The sequence below is a fragment of the Suillus clintonianus genome (assembly GCF_016758775.1).
Source record: "Suillus clintonianus strain FC179 chromosome Unknown DEU56scaffold_180, whole genome shotgun sequence".
NCBI lineage: Eukaryota > Fungi > Basidiomycota > Agaricomycetes > Boletales > Suillaceae > Suillus > Suillus clintonianus.
The window spans coordinates 14,449-37,512 of NW_024539404.1; the positions used below are offsets into that span (position 1 = coordinate 14,449).

At 47.6% G+C, this 23,064-nt stretch overlaps 8 protein-coding genes across 8 annotated transcripts; 5 read left to right on the forward strand and 3 right to left on the reverse strand.

The window, feature by feature from the left end:
* Nucleotides 1–306: 306 nt before the first annotated feature.
* On the forward strand, nt 307–943 carry DEU56DRAFT_761971 (uncharacterized protein; the record flags this gene model as incomplete). Its single annotated transcript, XM_041350610.1, has 4 exons — nt 307–417; nt 470–553; nt 601–735; nt 791–943. The coding sequence occupies 4 exons, from the start codon at nt 307–309 to the stop codon at nt 941–943; spliced, it is 483 nt and encodes a 160-aa protein (XP_041201257.1).
* A 1,822-nt stretch (nt 944–2,765) lies between these two features.
* On the forward strand, nt 2,766–4,907 carry DEU56DRAFT_761972 (uncharacterized protein; the record flags this gene model as incomplete). The annotated part of the gene is made up of 8 exons (XM_041350611.1): nt 2,766–2,843; nt 3,112–3,179; nt 3,306–3,403; nt 3,808–3,839; nt 3,991–4,027; nt 4,155–4,200; nt 4,384–4,581; nt 4,712–4,907. 8 exons carry the CDS (start codon nt 2,766–2,768, stop codon nt 4,905–4,907), a joined length of 753 nt encoding a protein of 250 aa, XP_041201258.1.
* A 1,660-nt stretch (nt 4,908–6,567) lies between these two features.
* DEU56DRAFT_842442 (kinase-like domain-containing protein) lies at nt 6,568–8,017 on the forward strand (the record flags this gene model as incomplete). The annotated part of the gene is made up of 6 exons (XM_041355035.1): nt 6,568–6,935; nt 6,998–7,183; nt 7,235–7,265; nt 7,319–7,356; nt 7,409–7,636; nt 7,690–8,017. Coding segments are annotated over 5 exons (705 nt in total), but the record flags the coding sequence as incomplete, so codon positions are not given.
* Nucleotides 8,018–8,401: 384 nt separating this feature from the next.
* Nucleotides 8,402–9,201, reverse strand: DEU56DRAFT_199120 (uncharacterized protein). Its single transcript, XM_041345033.1, has one exon. It carries the CDS (start codon nt 9,038–9,040, stop codon nt 8,489–8,491), a length of 552 nt encoding a protein of 183 aa, XP_041201260.1. The 5' UTR covers nt 9,041–9,201; the 3' UTR covers nt 8,402–8,488.
* Nucleotides 9,202–13,043: 3,842 nt separating this feature from the next.
* Nucleotides 13,044–15,433, forward strand: DEU56DRAFT_199147 (uncharacterized protein). Its single transcript, XM_041345034.1, has 6 exons — nt 13,044–14,164; nt 14,217–14,258; nt 14,314–14,508; nt 14,562–14,630; nt 14,688–14,819; nt 14,873–15,433. The coding sequence occupies exons 1-6, from the start codon at nt 13,124–13,126 to the stop codon at nt 15,146–15,148; spliced, it is 1,755 nt and encodes a 584-aa protein (XP_041201261.1). The 5' UTR covers nt 13,044–13,123; the 3' UTR covers nt 15,149–15,433.
* A 2,963-nt stretch (nt 15,434–18,396) lies between these two features.
* Nucleotides 18,397–18,845, reverse strand: DEU56DRAFT_749194 (uncharacterized protein; the record flags this gene model as incomplete). Its single annotated transcript, XM_041349416.1, has 2 exons — nt 18,397–18,574; nt 18,625–18,845. The coding sequence occupies 2 exons, from the start codon at nt 18,843–18,845 to the stop codon at nt 18,397–18,399; spliced, it is 399 nt and encodes a 132-aa protein (XP_041201262.1).
* Nucleotides 18,846–19,885: 1,040 nt separating this feature from the next.
* On the reverse strand, nt 19,886–20,403 carry DEU56DRAFT_919751 (uncharacterized protein; the record flags this gene model as incomplete). Its single annotated transcript, XM_041358326.1, has 3 exons — nt 19,886–20,054; nt 20,106–20,212; nt 20,263–20,403. The coding sequence occupies 3 exons, from the start codon at nt 20,401–20,403 to the stop codon at nt 19,886–19,888; spliced, it is 417 nt and encodes a 138-aa protein (XP_041201263.1).
* A 1,108-nt stretch (nt 20,404–21,511) lies between these two features.
* On the forward strand, nt 21,512–22,874 carry DEU56DRAFT_749192 (uncharacterized protein; the record flags this gene model as incomplete). Its single annotated transcript, XM_041349414.1, has 3 exons — nt 21,512–21,954; nt 22,030–22,588; nt 22,644–22,874. Coding segments are annotated over 3 exons (1,233 nt in total), but the record flags the coding sequence as incomplete, so codon positions are not given.
* Between the last annotated feature and the right edge of the window lie 190 nt (nt 22,875–23,064).

The following is a 23,064-nucleotide window of genomic DNA, read 5'->3' on the forward strand; positions in this document are numbered from 1 at the left end:
CCCAAGATGATTACAACATCCACATATGTAACACTCCACCCAACCTCCTTGCTCAGGCCCGTGTACGCATTCCCCACAAATATCTACCATCCGTATGCTAACATTCCTTTACAGGCCAGTGCACACAAAATGTTGACCCTCGATGATGTACTAAAAGTACGCGTTTCATTTGTTTACTCATTACACCACTCATCGATCATTGATCATCCATCACCATTATCGCAGTCTGACGCAACTCGTCGTCCTCCTGCCGTGCACCGCAAACCACCAATATATATTACACCCATATCGCAGAGACCGCCTACAATGGACCCACAACCATCCATTTCCCTTCGTCTCCGCAGACTTCTTCGGCTCCCTTCTTGCATGAACGCAGTCCCTCCTAATCGGAACGATCAACTTCGTGGTCCCCTGGATGTATGCCTCTTTTCTTCTCTCTTTTGCAGTTGATTGCACACTCACGATGTAGTTCCCTGCTACGTCGCCCCTACCCCACCCTCTCTCGGAGCGTACCGCAACTCAGGGACATTCAAATATCTATTCCGGCGAGAACGTGAGTGTTGGCTACTTGCCATCACATATTCGACTCACTTCTTTCAGTCTCACTCACTGCCAATGACCCAATCATCTGTCACCTCCAATTCCCGCCCCCACAATCTATTATCCTGGTGGCCCCTTCGTGCGAGTCACGCACAGATGCATATCGTTGATGTTCCTCTCGCGCAGGGTAAAGAGGTATGCCAGTTGGTTTTGCTTACTGTCTTCTAGTCTATTTATCTACGATCTACAGTGCAATGCTGCAGCGGATGCTCCCAGAAAAGACAATGATATAGTACCCGATGAATACTTCGACCCGCCTTCACCGAACCCCAATTCACAACAACCAGCCGCACAGACCAACGCTGGAGAGCATGGAGGCGACCGGTGTTGTTTCTGCTTCTAGTGATGTGTCGTTGACATTCCCTGTGTATTGTAGATTATTGTCATTCTTCGTATTCATTATTCTATGACTGTGATATGTCGTTTGGGTTTTCTCGTCTTCTATATCGTGACTCAGGAATTCAGAACATGAACGAAACATGCGTCCATCATAGTGTTGCCACAGCTCAGACAATAACTTTTGAAATAAATTGACATTGTGGGCTGAATAAAATTCCTTAAATCATGAGAATATTTATGTAGGTAGATTGGGCCAGGAACCGGGGGGTTACCTGAGGATATTTTTCACTAGGATACATTGTTGGCCCGCCATGAAGCAGCTCAGTGATAACTCCAAAAGCCAGACTCTTTACTGAGTTGCTTCATAGACATGTGAATATGCATCACTGTGAAAAATGCCCTTATGTAACCCCCCGGTTCCTGGCCCAATCTACCTACATAAATATTCTCATGATTTAAGGAATTTTATTCAGCCCACAATGTCAATTTATTTCAAAAGTTGTTGTCTGAGCTGTGGCAACACTAGTCCATCACGTTCTCATCGAGTCAAGCACCGATGTCTTTGTACAATAAGAGCTTCTCGATTCAATAACGATCATTCATCGAATAAAGCAGGCTGGCGAGTTTCTCTGATACCCGTAGGTCCATCGCGGTCAGCCTTATAGACGTGGGTGTTGCTTTCTTTTGTGCGAGAAATTTACAATAGAAAGCACTACTCACAGCTCGAACCCGCATCCCTGGTTCTGCAGACTTGCACATATGAACTGACACAAAATTTCGTATTATTGATTTGTGTTCTCGGAGGCTCGACATTATATGTTAGCCAGACGATGTCGCAGACCAATTCGCCAGCACTCGTGATTCATGGACATGTAGGATGTGGTAAGACGTGTCGGTGTTTGGATCGCACATAATGAAATTTTGGTGGTCTTGAGATGGTGTGGCAGAAATGGGTGCAGCACTATTGGTGGAGATATTGATTTAGGGTAGTGGGGGAGAGTATATGTGTGTGGCATTGGAGAGATCGAGCATATGAGGCCATACAGGACGGATGCGATTGGGTCTGTTACCTCGGGGTCGGTGTCAGAATTGGTGGTGTGGGCTTAAGCTTAGTGTTGGCGAGTCAATGTGAGAAATATTGGATGGAGAGAGCGTGGTTGGGGATTGTGTGACGAATCTGGGTTTGCGAGTGAATGTAGTGAAGAAGCCGAAGGTCAAGGAACGTTGATCTGAATATTTCTCGAGGTCAGCTCAAGGACAGTAGGAATGATATCTATAAAAGCTACAAAATTATAATCTGGACGAGGTCATTGGAACAGGTTGGAACACATGAAGCGAACATATATACCAAATAATGACAAATACAGATTTGATCTTTGGAACGAGGAAGCCGTCGCTCACTCTAAGACTCCATGCAAGGCGGAGACTGCTTCTTCATTTTCAAGGTATTCTTGCACTGAACTTGCCCTCTGCACAATGTTCCGCAGTAAGGTGTGAACACACAGGCTTTTATCTGCCTCTTTGCATGTACTCCAAAGTTGCAAGTGCCACATCAATGGATTGACTCGAGAATAGCAAGATACTTTTCCTGGGTCAGCTCTCATTTTTCCTGACTCTTCATCGATAAGCTTTAAGCCTAACCGTCAGACAGGCAATATTGTCATGTACAACTTACATTGTCTTTAGGTGCTATCACTCTGGACACTGTACCCTGGATATCTCGCTCACTTTATGGTGGGCATCCTCATTCAGTGCTCCCCATCTTTATGCTTAAGAGCAACTTCTCTGCCTGCCGATTCCATTTTGTTACATTGGCTTCACGGCCCATGTCTCAACAGCTGTTGGGTACTATTGTATCTGGGCGGTCGCGCACCCCGCTTGTTCTGATGCTGTTGGGTTGGATGGTAAGTCGTTGTGTCGTGGCATGCACACCAGCCCAGCCCCACAACCCAACGTATGAAGCAACATCCATCACTTGCCTACCCACAGCTCCTGCTGCTTTGAACGTCTCATTACATTGGGATGTGTGAGTACCCACCGTGGTTCTCAAGATCTTTATCAGACCTCAAATATACCAATGGACACATTTTACCTTTTCACGTACGCGTTCAAGATAAGAGGGTTTGAGATTCGGTGATCAGGCTCTGCTGACCATGAATGTTGCAATGTCAGGGCGTTCTTATTCAGTGGCCCTTGAGCATGCTGCCTCGATGGTACACCTTCGCACAGAGCATGCTCAGGTACCGCTGTCATAACCTTGAGCAATTTTTGAGCGATGTTACTCCGCCTGTTGACACTGGTTTCCCATAAGTACGTGCCGTCATTCTAAAATATTCATATTGCTCACATAAAATTCATCCACGCAGTCGCACATGTCTCAAGCTGTCGTTCTGGCAACTTGGAAGCATCTTGCGAAGGGCATTCAAGTTCACAAATTGCATTTCTTCTTATGATGCTGCCAATTGTAAGTGCTATGAACTCGTCATCTTTTCTTATCTCAATTTCATTATGCGGTACTATATTTCTTACACTCCGAGCATCAAAGCACTCAAGACCAGCAAGGTACTTTACCTGCTCACAAGACTCCCAGTTACCGACACCTCGGTATCAATGGACGAGAGCCCAACTCGCCAAGCAAGATACTCAGAATCAAAATTTTAACTCACAGCTCCTACTTCTCTGAGCATCACATTCACATTGAGGTATCTGTGCGATCATCACTCGTCCAAACTATTGATGGACCTCAAACACACCAAGCAAACTTTTTGCCCCCTCGTCGCTATGATGTTACTCCTGTCCTACGTGGATTATCGTACCAAAGGTCACATGGGTTTGGGATTTTGCAAGCACACTACGCTATGCTGACAGTCAGGGTATTTGATCCCCGAGTGCAGTGTGTGGTGAGTTTAACACCACATCACACCCTCAAGTACTGTTGTCATAACCCCGAGCAGTTTTTTGAGGGACAGCACTCTGCCTGCCGACGCTGATAAGTTGCTAATAGGTCAATGTATCTCATTCTGGATAAATGCTCACATAAAATATATCTAGCTGATCGTGCGCATCTCAAGTTGTCGTTCTGGTGTTGGTGAGTATTTGATGTACAGTCCTGTCAAGTACGTTCTAACTCCACAGTTCCCCTTTGTCTCTCTTTACATGGCTAAGTATTGCTCTCGCAGTATTGAGCATTTTGATGCTAGTTTATTGTTGGGTAGTCATGCATACTACCTGTCAATCTGACACTAGCGAGTTTAAGTTGAGGTGTGATATCTGTGTACAAACACAGGAAGCCCGACGTAAACACCCTCTCAAGTAACTCTGTTGACAGGGTGTCAGACATTAGCATGCTAGGATAATGTTCGCCGTCGACAAGGATTAAGTTGTATGTATGTCTCTCTGTTCCGTCTCACTGCGCTTGCGCTCGCCTCACTAGTGTCTTTGCAGAACGAATCAGCAGTTGCATTGTATCGAGAGTCCTCGAGGGGCTGCGTCCCGATATCAGCAACAGCAGGATACTACATGTATTACACGTATTGATTCGTTTATGGCACTACGACGCCATGAGGAACATGACCAGATCAGTCCCACTCATTTGCATATGGCTCTGGATCTCTACCATCAGCATCATGTTCTATCCCCATCGTACGTCAGGCATCGTAGAGGTGGCCTTGGAGAGCAAGTCTCAGGCGACGATCGTTACATGACAACACTCTTTTTGCTCTTGAAATTTCGAACTGTGAATGAATACTTCATTTGTTGATCTCATTATCAGGCTGAGAGACATTCAAAGCTCGGAACATTGTGAATTCAAAGATGACGAGGGCACAATCAAAGTAAAAATGGTCGATGGCGAAAGGTTGCAAGTTAGTGAGGGGCGCTGGGGAGGTGAGAAAGCCTGGAATGAGAACGGTGGAGACTATGATATGAGGAAATGTGGTCTATATGTTTACTCTGTACAATATTCATGAGAATGATTCATGCATCCGCGGGGGTCCAAAGTGAAACTGCAATGAAGAACGTCGAATGCCAAGCGTCGAATGCTACAGCATATCAAACATTTTTAGCCATTAAGATAACGCCCAAGCTTCCAAGTACACAGCAAGACTGGCGGGTGGGAAATAAACAAGAGATTGACGTTCGAGCACGGGAAGTGAATATGAAAAGGATGACAGACATGCTCACATTGTAGAACTCTTCCCTCTCGATATACTATCATTGCCCTCTTGGTAACGTCAACTCTCTATCTGAAATTCCAGCGCGGAAGAACTGACGATCGGCTTTATAAACTAGAAGCAAAGTACTCTCGAGCGCTCGAGTTGGGAATCTTCAAAACAACTTTGAACATCAGGTCTACAACACACGAGGAGGGCTCACTGCACCTTCAAACGCATCCAAATATCCCTCTCCCGCGATTGACTACTACTCAATGATTTTGCTCACAAAGACGTAGTCATGGCTTCTACATCGACGAAGGCAGCTGCCACAAAATCAATTCTGAAACCGGTAACGACTTTGAAGAGTCATGAACAGGACTCCGAGATTACATCCATATCCTACTTTCCTGACGGCCAGCGAATGATCAGCGCATGTAATGATCAGACCGTTCAGCAATGGGATCTGAAGGCGGGTAGGGAGATTGAGGAAGCGCGGGATGTTTGGAAGAAGGAGGTATGGGCAGTTGCAGTATCAAGGGATGGTCGATGGGTTGTGACTGCAGGTGGAGATGACGGCACCAGGGAACTGAAAGCCTGTGAAGTTGAGACGGGGATTGTGAAAGAATTCAAAGGCCACTCAGACAGGATCGACTGTATTGATATCTCCGCGGACAGCACACTGCTGGCGAGTGGGGCCATGGATCGGACAGTACGAATATGGAGCTTGGACACCAGCAAACTCATTGGGGCCGGCCCAATTGATAGCGTTGATTTGTTGGGCGCAATTCGATTCTCGACGGATTCGAAGAAGCTCGCAATCAAGTCAATTACCAGGATGTGCCTTCAGGTCCGGGATGTCGAAACACAGAAATTGGATGTGAGGATAGAGACAGTAGATAATGATGAAGGATACACAAATGCGCCAATTTTCTGGACAAACAAAAACAAGAACATCTTGGCCGCATTCACCTTCAAGGACAATGACCATGCCACGACGATCTATGAGTTTGACGCATCAACGCTGGAGACTGTCGGAACTCCCTTCGAAGGGCACACCAACCTTGTCACTGGTCTAGCACTTTCATCCGACTGCACTCTCCTTGCTAGCGCTTCCCACGACAACACCATCAAGCTCTGGGCCTTCGAGTCCTGCCAACTCCTCAATTCCTTCGACGTTCAACATCCTGACATTCTTGTCCTCTCACCCGAATCGCGCCAACTGGCTTACGTGACATACAAGGTCATTTACCCGATGTACGATGACCATGAAATCCACATATGCAACATTCCACTCGACATCCTTGCTCAGGCACGTGTACGCATTCATCTACTATCCGTGTGCTAATGTTTTCCTTACAGACCAGTGCACAAAACAAGTCAACCCTCACTGATGTACGCCTGTCATTTGTTTTCTCGTCACACTGCTCATCCATCACCATTATTGCAGTTTGATGCAACTCGTCGTCCTCCTGCTGTGTGCCGCAGCCCAACGATACCCGTCACACCTATGGTGCAGAGGCCTCGTGAACTCCTTCTCTCCCCTTCTCATACTGATACAGTTCTCCCAGTTCGTAACAATGAGTCTGGTGGTTCTCCCATTGAAGAGATGCTCCCAAATCTCACAGCCTACATCACCAAGGACGACGAATATCCTGCTGCTCATGGCGGGTTCGGAGAGATCTGGAAATGCACCTATTCCATAGATGGGAAACTGATAAAAGTTCGTTGGCAGTATTCTGTTTCTCCATCAGTCCAAAATTTACAATTGCGCAGGTTGCAGTGAAAGCATTGCATGTGAACGCTGCTGATCAACTAGGTCCAGCGAAGATGAAGAAGATCAAAGTAAGAGTCATGGTGAAAGATTCCACCTAATATCACTTACGCCAGAGGTCACCACTTCGCAGAGGATAACGCGCAAACTCAGAATATGCGCCAACCTCAACCATAAAAATATTCTCCCCGTTTATGGTTATACTTATGGCTTCGGCCCATTCATAGCGCTGGTCAGTCCTTGGGCGGAGAATGGAAACCTGATGGTCTATTTGGAGCGTGTGGGTGCGGATCTTACTGTCCTTCGACGATTCCAGATCGTAAGTCCTCGCTTGTATTTCGCAAAGGCTACAGACTGATGGCAATCTCAGCTCATGGATATCATAGCTGGTCTCCAATATCGTACATGCTAGTTAGTTTAATGCTGGACCAGGAGTCAAAACTATTCCCCATAGTTCACGCCAACAGGGTCATCCATGGAGACTTCACTGGTGTGAGTTCGAACATTCTTGTTAGTTTCAGCTTGATTAAGTTGTAATCTCCAGCCTAATGTACTCATCCATGGTGATGGTACTGTGTGTGTTGCCGACTTCGGTCTCTCCTTGATGTATTCAGAGGTCATAAGCACCTCTCAGGCTTCCTGGACATCCATGCTCAACGACAATGCACGATGGATGGCTCCCGAGCTGCTCGCATCAGAGCGGGAGGATGGGTCTCCACCACGGCCGAGCGAGCAGAGCGACATATATTCATTTGGTGGTATCATGTTGCAGGTACGTCTGGGGTGATTTCAACTTCTCAATGGGATCATTAGCTCCGCATTTAGGTCCTCACCAATAGTACTCCCTATTATTACCTCCGGAATGATCTCGCCATCATATGGGCTATGCAGAAGTCAGAGATGCCTTCCCGATCGCGTTATCCTCCGCTGCCCGACAAATACTGGGAGTTTATTGAGAAATGTTGGTCTACTGATCCTCAGGACCGTCCATCGACAGAGGCAGCTGAGGGAGTAATCAGGAATGAATATTATGCGCTATCCAGATCTCCTTAATTCTTAAACTGCTTTTCATACAATCATGTGTTTACGGTACAACCAGTTGGATAGCTAGCTCTGTATGCTACTCAGGTATAGCAAATATAGGCCCCACCCCATACTTCTCTTGTACCCTGCAGCATATGGCCATGCCCATCAGAGTTCCCTCACATTTAATTTCAGTTGTGAAATGCAGTATATACGAACGAATTCGAATTTCCAGTGATTCGAGGCAATTCATCAACACATGTACTGCTGTCATGTTACGCAAAAACGTATGTAATTTTGGAGGGTTTGACTACCTAGCTGTAAGGATACGCCGTCGGCGCGTCAGCTATATATGCCGCTGAGGACTTCGACTGGTTCTGAGAGTGGACTGAAGCTACAGTGTATGATTAGTCGATATTGGAGGAGTATACAAATGAATTGAGTGCGGACTATGACGGACCTGTGTGTCATTCCGAGAAAAGTGCCTTTGCAATGAATGGCTCAGAGCCATCGTTATAATGATCTCAGTAGTTCATTCGACTCCATATTAAGGCCCAATGTAGCATGACTCTATTTGTGCGAAATAGTAGTCCAAATGATTCTACAAGACCCCCGGGCAAGGTTGATGACCACGACAGGGAAACGAAAAGCAAGGCGGCAGTTTGAACGAAACATTGTGCAAATTGACACAGTGCAATGCCGTCACTACCATACGGAAGGGGCGTGTTAGGAAGTACATAAATGAAGGGGTTGCTAGACTGGAACGTACATTCAACCAGGTGAATTGCTCGCCCTGAGTCTCCAAGTTGCTAGCCTCTAGGTAAGAGTAACATCGATAATGGGCCGCAACGAATGACACGGACGAAGACGCCGCCAAGCTAATGGGTGGTGTGACAGTAGTGAGAGCAGTAGACGACCGGAAACCAGGCGATAGTGGGGCAGATTGAGACTGAAAAATATAAGGTGAAATGAGGTCACGGCGGTCAACGCTCGAATCCTCACATGAATACATACATGAAAGCACCTGAGTTATGGCCTGCGCCGAATGAGACTGATTTGGATTGTAGACGCGACGTAGCGAGGAACTGAAAGGATTGATCAAATCTGTGCAGAAGCATGCGCGTTTGATAACCGTTTGCCTTCTTCGTGGCATAGTCACCAATAGTTTGCTTTGATGGAATTGGTGGAATGATGATGGTCGGGTACAGCTTCACGAGGCTTGACCTCAGGGACCCGAATTCCGAGTACCGATGTCTCGCTTCCGCATCCTATCTCGTAAGGTTGGGAGGGTGCATCCAATTGAGAAGTGGGTTGTACTTACGCCTGCACGAATAATGTAGGTAATATAGGGCGTGTTCGAGTTCAAAGACGTCTTTGCATCAGCTGGAAGCAACTTTGAAAGAAAAGAGTTCAAACACAGGTGAAAGCCTTGCACGACGCGTGTCGCACGACTCCACGAGTTCGTCTATAAGTGCCGGGTCTGCCAGCGTACAGTAATTAGAGGTAGAGTGGGAGAGGGTGCTGCTGGCGAGTCGTTGTGTAAAATTGAGGGAGAACGGTCGGGCTTTGCGTTGGGTGAAGAATCGGACTTGCGATCAAAGATATAGATCTCAATATTTAATACAGATACCAAACAACAACAAACACATATCGATCCGACCCTGTTATCCACGACCACCATTGACATTGAGTTTCTCCACGCTGTGTCTCGCAGCTCTCTCCCCAGATCACAAAATTCCGCGGAAACTTGAGTTCATGCAAAAACATCATGCGTTCATTCAGCTCTTTTCATGTAGTCCAAAGTTGCAGCCGCCTCGTCGACCTCTGCCATCTTTTACTCTCACCATGCCATTTCGTATATACTGACTGATTCAAGGACTATGAAAGACCACCTCGCAAATAGTTGGCGTTGCGTTATAGACACGCTGAGTTCTCCAGCCCATAAATGCACTGATGCTAACTTCTTCCCTCATTATCTCATCTTTTTCCCAGGTGAAATTTTAACAGATGGGCGAGATATCATTGCCGCAGATGGTATCAATACATGATGCCTCTTGGGACCGTGCCATCGATATCCGCCCGCTCACGGTGGGCGTCTTTATTTACGTTCTCCTTCCTTCTGCACGCTCAAGGGGCACGTTTCTGCCCACCGACACATTTATGTAGCAAGTGCATGCCGCATGTTCGAAAGCTGTCGGGTAACTTATATCTTGGTGGTCGCGTACTTCGCTCATTCTGATGCCGACAGCTTGGGCCGTTGGGTTCGTGTATCCGTATGCTAGCATGTATACCAAGCTCACAGCCCAACTTATCAAGCAAAATCCATCACCTCAATTTTACCACAAACAGTTCTCACTTTCCTGAGCGCCTCGTTTTGCGTTGAGGTAATTTGAGAGCTATAGTGATGATTCAAATTGTTGCTGCACCCACCTTAAAAAGGCTCAATGGGAACCTGTCCCATGTGAGTTATCGCGTCCCCTCGGTTGGGCTTGAGGTTTGCAATCCTCTGCTAACTATGGGCGTCGTCAGCGCATTACTCACACGGCATCCCTTGAGCACGTCCTGCTTGTATCTGTGTTCCTCCGACTGATTCCCTCTGTATGCAGCATGCTTGCGTGTCGCTTCCGTGCATCTGAATGGCTTTCTGATTGATGCTACTTTGCCTACCGGCCCCAATCAGTTGCTCATAAGTACGTGCCATTGGTGCATGTCGCATTATATTTATATTCTGACTCCATACTCGCACAGCATTTATCCAGGCAATTTCCTATCCCTCGGGCTGTTGGCGCTGGTGAATTGGACTAGGGTTTCAACAGCAGAACATAAGAAACTCAACCCGACTCGCCAGCGATGCATGATGCACATAATCACATCAATTCCGATGCCGACCAGTTTTTAACAGAAGTACGTTCCGTATCGCGTTGCAAATTGATGCTCACATAATGGTACTATCTAGGTGTCGTGCACGCCTAAGGCTGTCATTCTGGCGCTGGCGAATTGAATTGCTTATTGACCTTACACAGGAAAATCAACCCAACTCACCAGCGCCAGTGATGCACATGCCATTATTTATGACGCGGACATGCAGTCCTCCACCTCCACCCCATTAGCAGACCTGCCAGTACGTCCATATTCAGCGGTTTTCTTCCCTCCCTTTGCATCAATACCCAAGTGATACTCATGACATTGAACCGTCGATTTCACGCCGTCTGATACTCACCTATTTCTAGTAGGTGGTCACACACACTCCAATGCTGGTGGATTGAATCAATGTGTTGCTGGCCGTAGACACGACAGATATGTCCTAATTCGCCAGTGTTTGCGAAATGCATGCTAGAAGACGAGTATTGCTCTCCGGCAAACTCGAGGAGCTATGTCCTGAGAATTTCGACCTATCCGCTGCAAGATCCGCTGCGAGACTACGTGCGCACATTGTCACAGTGAAGTTGGTCAATATTGGAAGCCCAAAATGATGTCACGACCAACATTTGGGGTTGATGCAGTCACACAGGCACAAGGTGAGTATGTTCCAATCGATGTTGTAACCTAGTTGTATCTCAGATTCGCAGGAGCTTCCTTAGAAGGCAGGTCTTCAGGTGACGGTGTATACACGATAAACCTCACATCACTTGGACCCTCAACCTGTCGAATTCTCTGGATACGTCATTCGTTTTTGGATTGCAGCGTTAGCGGGGCATTCAAGGTCTGGAACATCGAGAATACAAAGGTGACTAGGGTGTGATCAATGCAAAAGTGCACGATCTGCAGGTGCGAGGACAAGGTGCACTCTGCCCAGGACGTCCTTATCCCGCAGTTCCCCTTCTCTCTCTTTGCACGGTCAAGTGCCGCCCTTGTAGCATTGAGTAATCGATGCGACTCCACCTTCTGATGTCGGCTCATTTCTGGGTGGTCGCACATCCTTGTCGATCTGACGCTAGTGAGTTCAAGTTGAAACGTGATATCCGTGTGTAAACACACAGGAAACACGACCGAATCGCCAACATTAACAAAGCCCGATGTAGACGCCCTCTCAAGTAACTCTCTGTTGACAGGGCGTTAGAAATGAGCATTCTAGGAGAACCTTCGAAATCAACTAGGATTAGCTTACACGCTGTGTGTATCTCTCTGTCCCATCTTATTGTGCTCGCCCATCTCTGACTAGTCTCTGCAGAACGAATCAGCAGTTGTATTCTCTCCGGGAGATGTAAGGGGCTGCGTCTTGATATCAACGACTGGACTCGGAGGAGACTACATGTATTGGTTGAAGGTACTACGACGCCACCAGGGCCGGATCAGTCCCACTCTCACAAGCCGAGAGCTCGATTCGATTCACGCGGAGCGTTCTGCTAGTGTCAGCGCCGTTGTTATAAAATTCTGCCCGTATGGCTCCACATCTCTGCCATCAGCATGTAGTGCCCTCAACATACGTCAGGACTCGCAGGAGTGGCCTTGGAGAGTGGGTCTCGGGTGACGGTTGTTGCACGACAATGCTTTTATCACTCTCGACCTTTTGTGAATGGATACTTCATTTTTTTGATCTCAGTATCAGGCTGAGAGAAATTCAAAGCTCGGACTATTATGTTTTCAAAGGCAACGAGGGTGTGCTAAAAGAAAAAACGGTCGATGCCGAAAGGTTGCGGGTTGGCGAGGGGCGTCAGGCTGAGGGAAGTGAGAAAGCCTTGGATGAGAGAACAATTGAGACTGTGAGATGCAGAAGGAAAGCGGTCTACGTGTTGGATCTGTACAATGTTCATGAGAATGATTCATGCATCTGCTGGGGTCCAAAGCGAAACTGCAACGAAGAACAATGAGTGCCAAGCGTCGAATGCTACAGCATATCAAAAAAATTTAACCATTAAGATAACGCCCAAGCTTACAAGTACACAGCAAGACTGGGGGTGGGAAATAAACAAGAGATTGACGCTCGAGCACAGGAAGTGAATATGAAAAGGACGACAGCCATGCTCACATTGTAGAACTCTTCCCTCTCGATATACTATCATTGCCCTCTTGGTAACGTCAACTTTCAATCTGGAGTTCCAGCGCGGAAGAACAGACGATCGGCTTTATATACTAGAAGCAAAGTACTCTCGAGCGCTCGAGTTGGGAATCTTCAAAACAACTTTGAACGTCAGGTCTACAACACACGAGGAGGGCTCACTGCACCTTCAAACGCATCCAAATATCCCTCCCCCGCGATTGACTACTCAAAGATTTCGCTCCCAGATACGCAGCCATGGCTTCTACATCGACGAAGGCAGATGCCACAAAATCAATTATGAAGCCGGTAACGACTTTGAAGATTCATGAACAGGACTCCGATATTTCATCCATATCCTACTTTCCTGACGGTGAGCGAATGATCAGCGGCGGAATTCGGGATGGGACCGCTTGGCAATGGGATCTGAAGGCGGGTAGGGAGATTGAGAAAGCGCGGGATGTTTGGAACAAGGAGTTGGAGGTATGGGTTGTTGCAGTATCAAGGGATGGTCGATGGGTTGTGACTGCAGGTGGAGATGACGAGACCGGGGAACTGAAAGCCTGTGAAGTTGAGACGGGGATTGTGAAAAAATTCGAAGGCCACTCAGAGACGATCACCTGCATTGATATCTCCGCCGACAGCACACTGCTGGCGAGTGGGGCCTGTGATTTCACAGTACGGATATGGAACTTGGACAGCGGCCAACTCGTAGCCGGTCCTTTTGACATCGTTGATTGGCCGGGCGCAATTGCATTCTCAACGGATTTGAAGAAGCTCGCAATCAAGTGTGATGTAGGAAAGTGCCTTGAGGTTTGGGATATCCAAAAACAGAAATTGGATGCCAGGATAGGGACAAGGGATGATAACCATGGAACAGGATACAGGAATCCACCAATTTTCTGGACAAACAAAAACAAGAATATCTTGGCCGCTTTCACCTTCGAGGACGAGGACCATGCCACGACGATCTATGAGTTTGACGCATCAACGCTGGAGACTGTCGGAACTCCCTTCGAAGGGCACACCGACCGTGTCACTGGTCTAGCACTTTCATCCGACTGCACTCTCCTTGCCAGCTCTTCAGACGACAACACCGTCAAGCTCTGGGCCTTTGAGTCCAGCCAACTCCTCGCTTCCTTCGACGGTCAACATCCCCATGCCCTTGTCCTCTCACCCGACTCGCGCCAACTAGCCTACGTGACATCCAGGGACTTGGGCCGACCTACTTACCCGAGGTACATTGACCACGAGATCCACATATGCGACATTCCACCCAATGTCCTTGCTCAGGCCCATGTACGCATTCCCCGCAAACATCTACTATCCGTGTGCTAACATTCCCTTACAGACAAGTCCAAACAAAAAGTCAACCCTCAATGATATGCTAAAAGTACGCACCTCATTTGTTTGCTCACCACACTGCTCATCTATCACCATTATTGCAGTCTGATGCAACTCGTCGTCGTCTTGCTGTGCGCCGCAGACCACCAATACCTGCCATACCTATGTCGCAGGGGCCACCGCCTACAATCAACCCGCATCAACCCATTTTCCTTCGCCTCCGCAAACTTTCTCCCTTTCCTTCTCGCACGAATGCAGTTCCGGCTGTTCAGAACAATCAGACTCGGGGTCCTCTAGATGTCCGCCCCCTTTTCTTTCTCCTTTTGCAGTTGACTCAACGCTTGTGCTTCAGTTCCCTGCTACGTCGCCCTTACCATCAAACCTTGCTCTCTCGGTGCAGCCCGCAGTCCAGTTTGATCATGTCAGTCCTTATTTTAAGAGAAAAGCACTTCCAGTATGTGACTGATCGTGTATCTAGTTCGAAATAAGTTCTCCGCCTCCCCCCTCGAACGGAGTCGCACAATTTATGCGGGAGCACCTTTCTTTCCTCGTACCAAGGCGTATCAATGGGCCGCCGGTTGTTGATGTTGCGGCCGGGCGGAAGTTCACTGTAACGCACATTCTCTTGCCTCACATTGCCTTTTCCTGATGTGTGACCCACAGCGGCTTGCTGCTGCCAATCTTCCGGAGTACAAGAAGGTAGACGACACCCGGCATCCGCCTAGCCAGCAGCCCGCCGCGCAGCAGGATACCGAGTCATCTGATACTGATTCCCTTCCAGACGTGCATTGGTGCAAGGCATTCCTTTGCTACTATTCATGCTGGTCTCATGGTAGACTGAGGATGCCTCCTCGATGGCGCTTGGAACGCGTCGACGTACCCCGCCAGAATGGTACAGCAAATAGTGGCCTGGGTGGTAGTGCTCGTGGTCGTACTTAGCTCTGTTCACATCTACTGTCATTTGATTCAATGTACCTTGTTTCATACTTCTACATCCAAAATAGTGGCTTCGCTCAGTTTCGTTGCTTTTATTTATTCGAGTACTAACTACACCTGTCTCGTCACTAGATAGACACGCAGCAAATGACTCGTTCGCACACCACAAGTCCCATCGTTATGGTGTGTCTGTGCCACGGAACTCTATTTTTTGCAAAATTCTAATCGCATCGGGGCTGCTGATGATCATGGGAAGGAAATGTCGATGTTTGGGGTTGCTGTGCCCTGGGTAATGGAGCTGTGATCACCTTTGGAAGGATGTGGAGGTGGTGAAGTTGACGTATTGGCTAGTAACGTGCATGCTGAGTGTCTGTGAATTCAGCATCAGCGACGTGAAAAGTCGTGTGCGCGTCCTCTCGTACACTCGCTAACCTAACCCCCTCATACTCCGGGTGGGGTACCGAAAGTATCAACGGAGTGCGACAAGCTAGTCTCCCCTAGCCAGACCTATAGAATAGTAAGTGCTTCTAACGGTGACGAACCAACCTCCGCAAAGTGCGTTCCGTTTAGATGTTACTGTAACCTGCGAAGCTTGTACTTACGTGGAATCTGTGGTGCTATGCACGCAGGCTGCTGACTCTGACGGTATGCACACGCGTCAGTGACAATTGTGATGAACCTGCGTGTGACGTGTCTGTCAATCGCGGTTCGTCTCTGATGGGAGAGGTAATGTGGATTGGGTGGAGGTGGAGTTTTGGTAGGAGTCCGTTGTGTGTTTAGATTGACGGGGCTGAGGATGTGGAGGTACGACTTTTGGAGGGGTGAGGGCGAGGGCATCGGTGTGGAAGCCATTGAATTAGGTGAGACTGGTAGCTGTTGATGTATTTGAAACGGGTTTGACGGTGGTGCGAGTAGCTAACTTACTTTCGTGTGTGCCTTGGCTGTGTCATTATTCTTCGTGAGACGGATACGCTCTGCTTGCGTTTCCAGCCAAGTGTGCATAGGATCACAAGATCGATTTTGACGGTCGTACCTGCACAAAACCTTGAGCATTTCATACCTGTCTGTACCCTTGAGACTTGAAAGTACATGAAAAACACTCACCGTGCCTCTATCCTTATAGCACAACTCATCTGGAGGACCCATATCCACAGTCTCTTCGACACTCCCTACAGTAGCATAGCGTCTCTCATATGCTATGTGATCAACGAGGGAATCCCACTGGCACGTAAGATAGGGTAAGGCGTGTCGGTGTTTGGACGTTCAAAGGAGGTGTGGCAGCACACGCAATGGAGTTTTGGTGGCGGCGAGTGGGCGCAGAAGAAATGGGCGCAGTACTGTTGGTGGGGATGTTGATATAAGGTGGAGTTGGGCGAGGGTATATGCGTGTAGCTTTGGAGGCCTAGGAGGGATCGGGCAGACGGGGTCGTACATGGTGGATGCCATTGGGTCTGTTAACTCGTCGATATCAGAATCACTAGTGTGGAGTTTGATCTGGATCAGAGTCTTTCTCGAGTTCACTAATGAAAATTAATTAAAAGCGAAGGAAGTCGAAATCAGCAGGCCTTGATCAATAATCATCTTCACTGCCTGCAGCCTGAACGTTTGAACAACGCCTGACCTTGAGTTCAACGTTGAACGCGACGTTCGTCTGCGTACCAAACAATGACAAATACAAATCAAAGTTGTTTTCTTCATCACCAAAAGTCCAAAACCTAGATAAGGTGTGATAAGATCTTATCATCCGTCATCAGCCCCACCACAGCCATCATGGCCCATCAGCCCAGACCAGGCCCAGGTCATAATATATGATCAGATCAAGAAACTGATTTTTAGATCATATGATCATCATCTGATGCGTCATGCGTCATATCTGAACATATGGCGCACTACTGAGCAGGCCTGAGCAACTTAAGGCACCTTATAATGACTTATAGCGGAGGTATGGTAGTATAAGCATGTATCATTCTTGTAGTACATGACATCAATTACATACACTTATCTACGGTTAATGCGATGGTGAAAATTGAACTCCGTGATGAGGAATGTATGACAGCGACGAGAGTGAATCTGGGAATCTGGGAATATCGTGGACGAGTGTGACAGCAATGAGAGCAAATGTGCGAACTGCAGAAAAATGCACAAGGACAAACGAAGAGCAACATATAGTGATGGGGGATGTGAACAAGTGGATGCTGGGTCGGATGAGCTGGAATATATAGCACTATCAGGTAAACATACAGAAAAAGAGTGAACACATACCGGAGAACGTGAATCACTTTCGCCCTTTGCGTTTCTTGGGTGCGGTAGCGGTAGCCTTCTTTCGGCGCTTCTTCGCACCTTTTGGAGCGACTGGGACGTCAGACTCGACTTCGCTCAGGGAGCTCTCGCCGCCAACCTCCAACTCGTCTGACTTTCGCTTCTTGCTCTTGTCAGAAACAGGAGCAACAGCATCAGGCTTCGGAGGGGCCACAGTCGGCAACGCGGGTGCAGAAGATGAGCTGTCGCCAGTTGATTTCTCAGCTGGTTTGACAGGACGGGGCCTAGGAATGGACGTCGGTTGTGGGACCACGGTTTCTTCAACGGGAGGCGGAGAAGTACTTGGCAGAGAAGGATGTACAATTGAAATGTCTGGGTGATCGACAGTAGGCTCTGCTTCAACGGGGGGAGAGACAGAGGTAGAGGCGGTAGACTGAAGATGAACAATTAGTTCAAGGTGTTATAGGATAGAATAAAAAAAACCTTTGCACGCGCTGCTGCGGCGTGCTTTACAGATTGCTTCTTCATCAGCGCGAGGTCGTCGTCTTCGTCGTCGCTGATATCGAACAACGGAACACCCCGTTTGTTACCGAACACCGCCCTGGGTAGAATTAGTATCGCAAGTAGAAAAAAAAAAGAACTTACTTGTTCCACCATTCCAAGAGGTCCTCGGCCCATGCTTCGTCGAATGGTTCTCGGATTGCTCGGATTGTGCGGTAGTAGGCATCGCGGTAGCTGTACTTACCGTCCATCTCTTGCCATTTATCGCGGGATGAGATCCCAAACCGACTCTAGAATGCCAGTGAGTTATTAATGTACTAGAAAAATAAATACGTACCTGAACGAACGCATATGCGATGTGTTCCGCCTCAACTTTATACATACCGTGTAACTTAGCATTGCCTGATCGTGTAGCAGACAGCTCTCCGTCTTCAACGAGTGCGGATGAGGGACTAGTATAGATGTGCCGAAGAACCTACAAACAATTTTGTTCAAATAAAAATAACGAAGAAGAAAAAACATACCCGTTTGATTAGGTGTCCCTTGAGTAAACCTTCCTGGACGTCTTCGATATCGAAGTCCGCACCAGGAGGATCCCCAGGGTATGCTAATGCAGGCCAGGTGCCTGCGGTCATTTTGATGTTACCGTTTTGAAGTTGTTCCTGCACGCTGAGAGACTTGTCAAACACGTCTGAAATTAAGATAGAGTAAGTACTTACTTCTTCGGATCATCGTGGTATGCACTCGCGTGCTTGATCGGACACAGCATGCCTGCCAGCTGCGGGTGATTCACACCCATTCTGGCGCGGGACTTCTTGTTCTCCGAGAAAATTGGAGGTTCCAGTCCCCTTTCCTCAGGTTGAGGAGCCGCGTAATTCCCGATGAAGGGCTTGAGGTGACTGGCATCCTCAGACCGAATTTGGCCGATGATTTCCTGCATCTTCTCGTGTGTTAGATATTGTAAAATAGGATTAGTTAAAAGACATACCTCTGATAAAATGCTATTCAACTCAGTCTCCAGCTTCTTTCTGTTGTGACGGCCTCGGATGAGAGTGCGCAGATAAGGCGCGGACGATGTAATCCTCTGGTATATCTTGAGGTGATGCTCTTGAGCATCCTTAGACCTGTACATAAGGTAGTTAGTATACCGGATAAAAAAAAACGGCAGAAACTACTTACAAGACGCTAAGAGCTTCTTTTCGCTCCCTCTTGCTGTCTTCTTCCTCGGGTTCGGATGAGTTCTTGGCCGCCTCTTCTGCTTCCATATACCTGGCAATGCGAAAAGTATCCTTCAGTATGACAAACATGTCGATACCACGAGGGATCCAGCGTGCGACGTGCATGCACACTTCCCTCCCAGTCCGATAAGTGCCTGGTTCTTTCCTATCAATCGATCAGCATCTTGATCGCACCAAGATCACGGCATGAACACGCGTGATCGTGAACTTACTTTTCATTGGTGCCATTATTAGCTTTCCTGTGGGTATATGCGCTATAAGTAACACAATGCGGCCGAATATTAATGACGACTTACTTGATAGATCTTTTCTCATGCTTTGTAGGCTTGGCCGACCCCTTTCGAGGCCCTGAAACGCGTAAGATGTGTTGCGATCAGACTTCATTCCCAGAAATACGGATACTTACCCAAAGAAGACGACTTATCCACGGACAAGGCAGCTGATTCCTCCGAGGACGATGCATGATCATGATCGCTGCTCTCTGACTCGGATTGTGAAGTTGAGATGGGACTGGAGAATCTCCTGTGGTGACCCATGATGATAAAATATGGAGGAGACAGAAGGAGATATGGGATGCGTCATAATCGTATAAGGTTATTTGGGCTTATTGATATCGGAGATTTAATTGATATCAAGCACCGGATCAGTGAGCAAAAAAATGGTGTGATTGAGCAAGACGGCGCGATGTACAATTGAGCAATATTATACAGTATCTAGTACAGTAGCAAAAAATACGCGTCAATCACGCGTCAAGTTTCTGGCGCTTCTCAGTTGTCGCCTCTGGGTCCTCCAGCACATCAGCGGATCTTTTGGAGACACAGTAACTCCAAGGCGCAAGCGGATTTTCGGGATCTGGATTGGGGTTACCGATCCGCCTGGTGAGAAGGTTGCACGGGGACGCGATGATGGGCCTGTAGAAATGATCAGTTGACACTTGAAATGAACACAGCCGTAGCACATACTCAGAAATCAGACTCTCAGGGTCCTCGATATTCTCACCCTCCTTGGTCTTCACACCCGGATCCTCTATCTCCTCGATATCCCATTTTCTGATGCGGAAAACAATCTTCTGTGTGATAAAAATAAGATCAGCATTAAGAGTGACTATATAAAACATACCTTGACGCCAGGAGACTCGATATTCAAATTGAAGCAGTAGGTACCGTTCAACGAAATGACATTTTGGATGTCAAGGAATACAACATTATGAAGGATGTTGACAGCAGCGTTCCAGTCATCAGATGTAGTAGTAGTAGTCATATTTGAAACAATCGATATGAAAAGACAAAATGGGGATAGTCGAAAATTTTACATCCGCACACCGCAAGATACCGGCGGAGATTGAAATTGATATCAAGTATGTTTCGATCATTAAACTTATATGCCATGGTGATGCGTACTGATATGATCAGGTGAGTCTCTTCCGGCGCAATGCACTGATCTCATATGTTTTCGATCATTAGACTTTCGATCACACTGCGAGTCAATGATATCATGTCATATGTGATGATGTGTTCAGGTGAGTTTTATCCAGCGCAATCATGATGTACACATCTCACTCAGATGTCTACTGCGCAACATACCACCAAACATCCCACTCAAATGTCTACTGGATCAGGTGAGTCGCATTCAGACATCCCACTGCAAGTTTAGTCTGAGATCCACGCGTTTAGTTTAAGATCCACGCGATTCTTGAGGGATACCTCGGTCCAGGACTTGCAAGACACTTTGACACGACCAACCCGGGGCCTCGGAGACCGTAAATTGGTCATTTATTTAGGTATGTTCCTTCCCCAACCCACCCCGAACAATAACTCACCCTTGCAGATTGTCTTAATAGTATATTTTCATGTACTGTATTCAGCTTGCGGCTTGCGCAATCAGATCACGATTTCCTTCTCATCAGATTGATTTAAACTAAGTCTAGGTTATAATTCAGTCTCCACTCTCTCCACTATCCTGGCGCCCTTTGTGCCCAGTCCCATGGACGCGCCTGTTTGCATTGGGTGCAGTAAGATATTTGCAGCCCAAAAATCTCTATCTGCACATGCCGCTCGCTGCTCACAAAACAAAGCATTGAAACTAGCAGATACAGCGCACCGCAGCAAGAAGAAACGCGGGTCGGAAAAGACTCACAGCAAGAAGTCCAAGAGAGCACGCAGTGAGCGTGCAGAGGTAATTCAGGTAGGGACAGATGCCGGAGAACAACTGGACTATGATGTTGAGAACACCGGCGGTTTCGATCAGGTGAGTCGTTATGACGAGTGTTCTATTAAAATAAAACTAACTACGCTAATTTAACAAGACCGAGGATACAGCAGGACCGTCAAATATCCCGCGTTTACCCTCACCCCCTCCCCCAGTCACCTCAAAGCGCTCTGGACGCACAGTGCGCATGCCACGGCGCTTCGTCGACTACCTTCCAGGGAGCGCTACCCACCTCGCTCATATGCCTCCAACCAACCGGCAGCAACGAGGACGTGATCCGCCTGAACAGGCGGATCAATCTGATCGCGATCAACCACCACCACCATCCCCAGGCCCTACTTCTGATCCAGAAGACACCGCCCCTGCCCTTATCCCATTCCAGACAGAACCCGACGCTATGGGACTTTACCGCGTATATCCAATGCGTCCGACTCTAGCCCCAGAAGCCAACGTGACTTTGCAGGGCGTAACTGATGCTCCCACATTAGATGGGGAACGTGTCACCCCGATCGCTCATCCAGGACTTCCTTCCCCCGAGATTTCCTCCGATCAGCTTTTCGAAGCGTTTACGAACCCTTCTGCGGGTATTCTGATGGCGTGGCAGTACACCGGAACAAACGAAAAGTCTGGTGCCGAGTGGGATCGTCTCGTTCATTTCCTCAAGGACCCTCTGTTCAGACTGGAAGACTTGAACGGCTTGAATCACACACGCGAACTCAAACTACTGGACGAGTACCTCAAGAATAAGTCTAACCCTTTTCAGGAAGAGTATGGATGGCGCCAATCTACCGTCAAGATTCGTTTACCAAAAGAGAAAGTGAAGTTCGCATCAGAAGCCGATGCCCCTGAGCTCGAGATTCCAGGCGTTCATCACCGCTGCCTTACCGATCTCATCACACACGTGTTCGAAAATGAGGTATCGAAGACATTCAATATGACGCCATTCCAACAATTTTGGAAAACCCCTGACAACCGCGATATCAAAGTTTTTGGCGAGTCTTATGCCTCCCCAGCTATGCTTGAAGCTTACACAGAAATCAACGCACTTCCACGCGCGCCTGGAGATGAGCTTGAGCGTGCCGTTGCTTCCGTTATGGTCTGGTCGGATGCCACGCACCTGGCTAACTTTGGTGACGCGTCTCTCTGGCCGTTTTACGTGTATTTCGGTAACCAGTCCAAGTACACGCGAGGAAAACCAACAGCTCGTGCATGTCATCATTTGGCATACATTCCTACAGTACATATTTTTTTTTTTTTTTTATTAAATCTTGCGCTTACTCGATCTCTCTCAGCTTCCAAAAAATTTACAAGATATCTACGTGGATATATTTGGTGAGGCGACAACGGCCGACGTACATACTCACCTCAAAAGGGAGTTAATGCACGCCATATGGGGTCTGATCTTGGATGGAAAGTTTATGGAGGCGTATGAGCACGGAATTGTGATCTGGTGCTCTGATGGGATCACACAGCGAGTTTTTCCTCGTTTTTTCTCTTATTCCGCTGATTATCCTGAAAAGTAAGTCCTTAACTGATGTACATATAAGGCGCGATGCATTGACACATTGTACAGAATTCTACTGGCGACTGAGTATTGTCAGCTGCATGCTGAGACAAGGAGAGTCCCTTGAATGGTTAAGCCTAGGTTCTGAGACAGCTAGTCTCGGCCACACTTGCAAAAGAAATCAACATGAAAACAAGTCTAAAACACGA

Bases quoted from the DNA above. Each gene is read 5' to 3' on its own strand.
- DEU56DRAFT_199120 (XM_041345033.1), bottom strand. From the start codon at position 9,040: ATGCCACGAAGAAGGCAAACGGTTATCAAACGCGCATGCTTCTGCACA.
- DEU56DRAFT_199147 (XM_041345034.1), top strand. From the start codon at position 13,124: ATGGCTTCTACATCGACGAAGGCAGATGCCACAAAATCAATTATGAAG. The intron at 14,631-14,687 runs GTCAGTCCTTAT...TCGTGTATCTAG, and splicing joins CCGCAGTCCAGTTTGATCAT to TTCGAAATAAGTTCTCCGCC. The intron at 14,820-14,872 runs GTAACGCACATT...TGTGACCCACAG, and splicing joins CGGCCGGGCGGAAGTTCACT to CGGCTTGCTGCTGCCAATCT.